At 48.8% G+C, this 7563-nt stretch overlaps 1 protein-coding gene across 1 annotated transcript; it reads right to left on the minus strand.

Annotated features, from left to right (window-relative positions):
* Positions 1–626: 626 nt before the first annotated feature.
* LOC147112268 (transcription factor SOX-11-like) lies at positions 627–4661 on the minus strand. Its single transcript, XM_085996381.1, has one exon. It carries the CDS (start codon positions 4133–4135, stop codon positions 2975–2977), a length of 1161 nt encoding a protein of 386 aa, XP_085852507.1. The 5' UTR covers positions 4136–4661; the 3' UTR covers positions 627–2974.
* Between the last annotated feature and the right edge of the window lie 2902 nt (positions 4662–7563).

Here is a 7563-nt window from a genome sequence, read left to right on the forward strand (position 1 = left end):
ATGCACCTAAACCCATGAAGACAGAAAGTTGGGACATGCCTGGTATGAGACACTTCCAGTCCTTTGCTATAAATTGCCCCGCGCCCCACAGAAAATTTTCATCGTGTCTTTCTGAGATATGCGTGATTGTCCTTTATATAAAAATCACTTTTTCCATCCCTCCATCAATCACCCCTCAATCAGATTGGGCAGAACTGTCCTCAGCATCTTTGACTGTCATCTTATCCAAGAGGTGTGTTCAAATCCGATTAGCCCATCAGGAGCCTGGCTGGGCTGTCGCTCACCATCATTGAACCTGCAGGTGTGATTGCCTAAACACCTTTGACGTGGGAAATGAAGAAGCAGCAACTTGCGGTGTGTTGTTTTTTTGGGAGGCAGGAAATGTGATAGGCGGCAGTGGGGGAGGGGATGTCTGTATAAACTTGCAGGATTGTGGTTATGCTTCTGAGTGTCTCTGGACCCAGTACCTTGGTTGTTGATGGTACAGTATTAAGTGGTTTTCAATAATCATTGGTTAAAAGAAACCTTTGAAACATCTTATTTGCCCTTTTAAAAGCAGGTTTAGAGGCTATATAATAATTTGAAACGAGTACAAATTTAAGAAGTGCATGGGTACACACCAAAGCCAAACTCATAAGTTTATTTTTTTACCCAGTAAATTTTTTTGGAAAACGGGCTACAATAACCAAAGGTAAAAAAAAAAATTCCTGGACTAATAAGGATGGCTTTTTTTTTTAAATAGTCCACGTGGAATTAATCTCGGCTCTCAAAAACGATCCTTCGCCTGAGGCTGCTCTTTCAGAGGTTATTCGATGAAGATTCAGCCCGTGCATACATTTTAATGGAAGATTTTTAAAAAGTGAGGCGGTGATCCTGCCAGTAACTTGTTAACATCGCCTGGGTAGTCGGACCTCTGGGAGTCCCGCTGTCTGAAAACCTGCTCCATTCACGCTAGACTGGGGACTCAAATAAGGCGGAGGGGGGGGTTGAATTTAAAGCGACAATGCCCCACTTTTGTTTGCCCAGGAGTGATTTTAAAAAGAAACAGATGACGACGTTTCTCAGCAATAAAGTAAATATGAAACTTCGTTAGTGAGGCCAGATTTATTGCCATCTGTTCCACGGGTAGAGTTTGCACATCAGAACTTCCCCCTCCTCCCCAGATCGGCTTTAAATAGTCCGTATAAATGGATGGCAATACTTCTCTGTTACTATCAGTTCCAGCTGATTTCTTTATTTAAACCCCCCCTCCCCACCCCGCCTCCCTCCCTCCCTCCCCCTCCTCCCAGATACAGACTCTTAGCATCAAGGCAGGCAATGATTACAGTGCACACGTCTGTTTTAGTTCATAGGTTTGCTACAAAATAATGTGCAGATGATCTGTATTTCATATTGCACAAAAATGAATTAAGATTTCACATGTGCCATGTTAAAAATGCTCCAGTTTCACACCTGTCAGCGGGATGTAACCCACATATCACAGCGTATGATTACACATAAAATTCCTACAGTATATAATACAGTACATATAGTCTCACTAAGAACGACTCGAGTTCTATCTCACGTCTTTTTTCAATAAATGTTCTTACCTACAAATATTCAACAAATCTAAATCTACAACTGTACAAAAGACTGAGTACTTGCAGATTTAAAATCACAAGGCATTGATGCAACGATTTTTGTTTTTTTTCGGGAAAAAAAAAGGTTTCTGAAATCCTTTTAAGCAGGACGTACCAACGCTCGCATGCTGAACAGGAGGGGGGGGGGGGGGAGGGAGGGGGTGGAAGAAGGAAATAAAATAATAATTAAAAAAAGGAAGTGCCGGACATTCTCACTGGGCAATCACAGCAAGAAGGTTCCCTTTAGCTGTAGAAAAATACAAGTGAAAATATTTAGTATTTTTTTTATCTTCGTTTTAAAAATTCTTGAGGTCTGCATGTATCAAAAAAAAAGTCTATACTCTGAGGTCTATGCTGCCTGTGTTAGTAGGTGGTAAAGGAGGTATTGTGAGGGAAAAAAACAAAATTTACAGAGCAAAAAAAAAACAGTCTTATTGGCATATACAACACGATTAAAAACAGTACAACGGATCAAGTTAACTTCAGGGTCTTGGTTGAAGACAAACTGTTCATATACAAGCCTGGGGTTTTTCTGAATTTTTTGCCGTTTTAAACTCCCTGCAGTCTAGATGCATAGAAGTGTTCACAGCTCTCGCTCTCTCTCGAGTAGTAATGGTCCCTTTAAATGGAGGATCCAGGAAACTGGTCGAACAGTTGTGTTGTTAAAGGGTTGGATAGAAAGTCCGGCCACGATTTCCAATTTAAAATTTTAAAAAAACTCCGTATCTTTTCCACGTCTGTTTTTTGCGTCTCAAATCACCACACACACACACTCACACACTTCTCTTCTTCTTAGGCAGTCCCTCGGAACCGAGGATCACTTGCTTCCACATTCACCACACACACACTTACACACTCACACTCACACACACAAACACACACACACAAACACACACAGATACTTAAAACACACACACACTTAAAACACACACACTCACACTTACAAATACATACACACACTTTCACACACTTAAACTTACACACACAAACACACAGATACTTAAAACACACACACACTCACACTTACACACACAAACACACAGATACTTAAAACACAGACACTTAAAACACACACACACACTCACAAATACATACACACTTAAACTTACACACATACTTACACACACACACATACTTACACACACACTGACACACACACACACATACTTACACACACACATACTTACACACTGACACACACTGACACACACATGGGGGGAGTGAAGATCCCACTCCAAGAGCAGATCGGACCTGGCGAAAGAGATTCGACTCGTAACGGTGGCATTTTTAAACATCGTCAGTCTTTCAGAAAACCCAACAACAACAAAAAAAAAGTTTAAAAAAAAAGAAATCCATCAGTACGTGAAGACCAGGTCGGAAAAGTTGGCCTCCAGCCAGTCCCCCGCGATCATCTCGCTGAGCTCGGGAGTGCAGTAGTCTGGGAATTCAAAGTGTGACCCTGAGCTGCCTTCGCTGTACGAGTCCAAGTCCTTGTCGACTAGCGAGAGGCTGAGGTTCCCTGAATTGAACTGATCCGAGGGGCCGGTGGCCGCCGCTGCTGCTGGTGGTGCTGCCACCGAGGAGGAGAAGTTCATGCTGAAGTCATACAGCAAATCGTCCGCCTCCTCGCTGGAGGTGGAGACGGAGCGGCTGGAGCCGGGCGAGCTGGCCCGGGAGTGGCCGCACCTCCGGCCGCCCGGCTTGTCCGAGTCCTCGTACAGGCTGGCCCCTTCCACCGACTCGGCCGCCGAGCTGAGGGTCGGGCTGGCGGGCACGGCCGCCACGCTGGCCCGCCGGGGGCTCCGGGGCTGACCGTCGCCTCTCAGTCTGCTCTCCAGCACCGCCTCGTCGCCGCTGGCCCGGCCGAACACGCTCCTCACCGTCTTGTTGCCCCGCAGGTTGCCGAAGACGAAATCCTCCGACGGCGGAGGCTCGCTGCCTGCTTTGCATTGAGAAGAAGAGGAACAGCCAGCTTTGCATTGCGAAGAACAGCCAGCTTTGCATTGAGAAGATTTGTGAGGTTTGATTTTGCTGTTACATTTCTTGCTGGAGTGTTTGACACTTTTGTGACTTCGCTCCGGCGTTAGCGGCTGTTGTTGCTGCTGCTGCTGTTGTTTGCCAGACTCGGTTTTGGGTTTCTTCCGCGGCCGGTACTTGTAGTCGGGGTAATCGGCCATATGTTTGAGCCGCAGCCGCTCCGCCTCCTGGATGAACGGGATCTTCTCGCCGTCCCGCAGCATCTTCCAGCGCTTGCCCAGCCGCTTGGAGATCTCGGCGTTGTGCATGTCCGGCGACTGCTCCATGATCTTCCGCCGCTCGATCTTCGACCAGACCATGAAGGCGTTCATCGGCCGCTTGATGTGGCCGCTCGCCGTCTTGCACCAGTCCGGGTCTCGCTCGTCCGCCCCTTCGCAGGGCGGCGAGGGGCTGCGGGCGATGAACTCATTCTCCTCGCTGTCGGTGGCTTCCCGGGACAAACTGCTCTCCGTCTCAATCCCTGCAGTTTGCTGAACCATCTTCTCCCCACTCCCTCTCCCTCTCCCTCTCTCCCTGTGCTGTTAAAATGACCAGCAATCCACCGGTTCCTAAGGCTCTTACTTCGCTCTCCTCTCCTCTCTGCCGGGTAACTTTCTAATCACATCCACACGCTCTCCCCCTCGGCTTTTACCAAAGTTGTTGCAGCTTCTCAACTAGTTATTATGTTTTCATACTGGGTACGTCACCTGCAAAAGATCCAATAGTCTCGCAGACCCTCCCCTGAAAGGAGGAGAGAGGGGGAGAGAGAGAGAGAGAGGATATGGTGAGAAATCACTGCCTTTAACCCTTCACTCTCCCGCATGGTCTCTCGGTTGCACAGCTTGCTCCGCCGGGTCCAGCCAGTGCGGCAGCGAGACTTCATACACAGAGAGACTCCCAGTGAACCAGCAAAGCACACCGACCTGGAGTTCGTAAAGCGCGGCTTTTAGTTGTTAACTCTGTGCGAAGAAGTCTCAATTCCTCAACCCAACCAACCAACCAACCAACGCGAGTGAGCTCATCGGGTCGAGCGAGCAGCGCTTCAGAAAAGTGCTTCTTCAATCCCCCGTCTCAGTGCACAGAACTAACTGGAGGTGGCGCCTCGACACTGCTCACTCAAACGTGCCAACCTCGTCCCCACCCCACCGCCACCCGATTCACCCACCCACCCCCAGTATCGGCTCAGTCTGAACTGAACCCCACCAGTGCTTTCGCGAGTAGCACACAGGGACACAGACACACACAGACACACAGACACACACAGACACAGACAGACACACACAGACAGACAGACACAGACAGACACACACACACACAGACACAGACAGACACAGACACACAGACAGACACAGACAGACACACACAGACAGACAGACACAGACAGACACACACACACACACACACACACAGACAGACAGACAGACACACACACAGACACACACAGACAGACACACACAGACACACACACACACAGACAGACACACAGACACACACAGACAGACAGACAGACAGACACAGACACACACAGACAGACACACACACACACACAGACACAGACACACAGACACACACACAGACAGACAGACAGACACACACACAGACAGACACACACACAGACACAGACAGACACACACGCAGACACACACACACACACACAGACACACACACAGACAGACACACACAGACACACACACACAGACAGACAGACACACACACAGACACCAGCCTTGCAGTTTGGTGCAATTACCGTACCCGGTCCAGTTTTTATTTTTGACCAAACACAAAAGCCAGAGATTTAAGCAGCATAAAATAACGTGGATGATTGCCCACCAAATGCTTCTGGCAGAAAAGCCTTATTTTAGATCAGACACACTTTTATTTATGAGGGAGATTGGGGATTTGCCATCGTTCAGTTTTCAACGTAACTTTGATCAGGTTTTTTTGTGAGTGTGGGGAGTGAAACTAAATGTAAATAAATGAAGAGCTGGAGTTGTCGCCCCCAGTTACATACATGTATCTTCAACATATAAGTGAGAGAGAAGAAAGCCTACCTGCTAATAAATGCTGTTTCCAAAGTCGCCTATTAAACATTTCGCAGCTTGTCAACTTAAGGAAGACACTTGCACTCAGGACAAGTGACCATTCCACCCCACCTCCCCACCTCCCCCTCCCCCCTTTGCTTTTCCTCACTGAGCTCCTGCCAGTTTCAACATAACATTGATCTCCTTTGCAAAAAAAAACCCGCTTTCATTATTTTCACCACAAATAGATCAGTTTTAGCAAAAACAATAATTAAAAAAGATAGCTTCCAAATTTGTGTGTAAGGGGCCATGAAAGGACGGTGTTACGGGGTGTGACCAGGTGTACGCACTGCGCACGAATGTGTCCACCTCTGGGTCCCCTGGAGCTTGCGGGGCAACAGCTGATTTGCTGCCCGAAGGGGGGTGGTTGGGAAATCGCTGCTGTTCTGCTTCCTGATAATCTTCTCACAGCAGGTGCAGCTGGTACCTGAGGCAAAGAACAGCAAGTTGGACTTGGGGGCAGCATTAGTTGACTCTCCACTGCTGAGATATCCTCCACGAAGCTGAATTTCCTTTTTTGAAATATAGAAGTATTTCACTCAAATTCTGTGCCTGTTTTAATTAGACCAATAGAGGTTGTCCCAGTGCCGCCAGACATCACCACAATTGCTCTCTCTATGAGGGCACCACCAATGCAATAGTCCAACATGAGGTCCGGTTAAATAGAGAGAAGCTTAAAATAAAAGTAAAAGTATTGTTGTCGGAAATCAGTTACACAGTAAACAATTTGCGGGGCCCACCTGTTGCAGATAGTTTCGAGTGCACGAGCGCTGCAAGGAGGAATCCCTGGTCTTGGCAATCAGAAATGCCCACCTCCAGCACCGAGTCCACTCCAAGAATCAGCAGAAGCAAGAAAGAGCTGCAGCTGGACTGTCAGTGAGAACGTCTTCAAGCAAATTGAGGGCCTTTACGAACAGGACTGGGGGTAGAGAGCCTCTATGGAGGGGACTGGGGGTAGAGAGCCTCTATGAACAGGACTGGGGGTAGAGGGCCTCTATGAAGGGGATTGGGTGTAGAGGGCCTCTATGAAGGGGACTGAGGGTAGAGCGCCTCTATGAACAGGACTGGGGGTAGAGGGCCTCTATGAAGGGGACTGGGGGTAGAGGGCCTCTATGAAGGGGACTGAGGGTAGAGCGCCTCTATGAACAGGACTGGGGGTAGAGGGCCTCTATGAAGGGGACTGGGGGTAGAGGGCCTCTATGAAGGGGACTGGGGGTAGAGAGCCTCTATGAACAGGACTGGGGGTAGAGAGCCTCTATGAACAGGACTGGGGGTAGAGGGCCTCTATGAAGGGGATTGGGTGTAGAGGGCCTCTATGAAGGGGACTGGGGGTAGAGGGCCTCTATGAACAGGACTGGGGGTAGAGAGCCTCTGAAGGGGATTGGGTGTAGAGGGCCTCTATGAAGGGGACTGAGGGTAGAGCGCCTCTATGAACAGGACTGGGGGTAGAGGGCCTCTATGAAGGGGACTGGGGGTAGAGGGCCTCTATGAAGGGGACTGAGGGTAGAGCGCCTCTATGAACAGGACTGGGGGTAGAGGGCCTCTATGAAGGGGACTGGGGGTAGAGAGCCTCTATGAAGAGGACTGGGTGTAGAGAGCCTCTATGAAGGGGACTGGGTGTAGAGAGCCTCTATGAAGGGGACTGGGGGTAGAGGGCCTCTATGAAGGGGACTGGGGGTAGAGAGCCTCTATGAACAGGATTGGGTGTAGAGAGCCTCTAAGAAGAGGACTGGGTGTAGAGAGCCTCTAAGAAGGGGACTGGGTGTAGAGAGCCTCTATGAACAGGACTGGGAGTAGAGAGCCTTTATGAAAAGGACTGGGTGTAGAGAGCTGTCTCTAAACCAATT

This window comes from Somniosus microcephalus, chromosome 9, assembly GCF_052327205.1.
Source record: "Somniosus microcephalus isolate GS21.2 chromosome 9, FLI_Smic_1.0, whole genome shotgun sequence".
NCBI lineage: Eukaryota > Metazoa > Chordata > Chondrichthyes > Squaliformes > Somniosidae > Somniosus > Somniosus microcephalus.

Excerpts from the sequence above, each read along its gene's own strand:
- LOC147112268 (XM_085996381.1), bottom strand. The coding sequence starts at position 4,135 with ATGGTTCAGCAAACTGCAGGGATTGAGACGGAGAGCAGTTTGTCCCGG.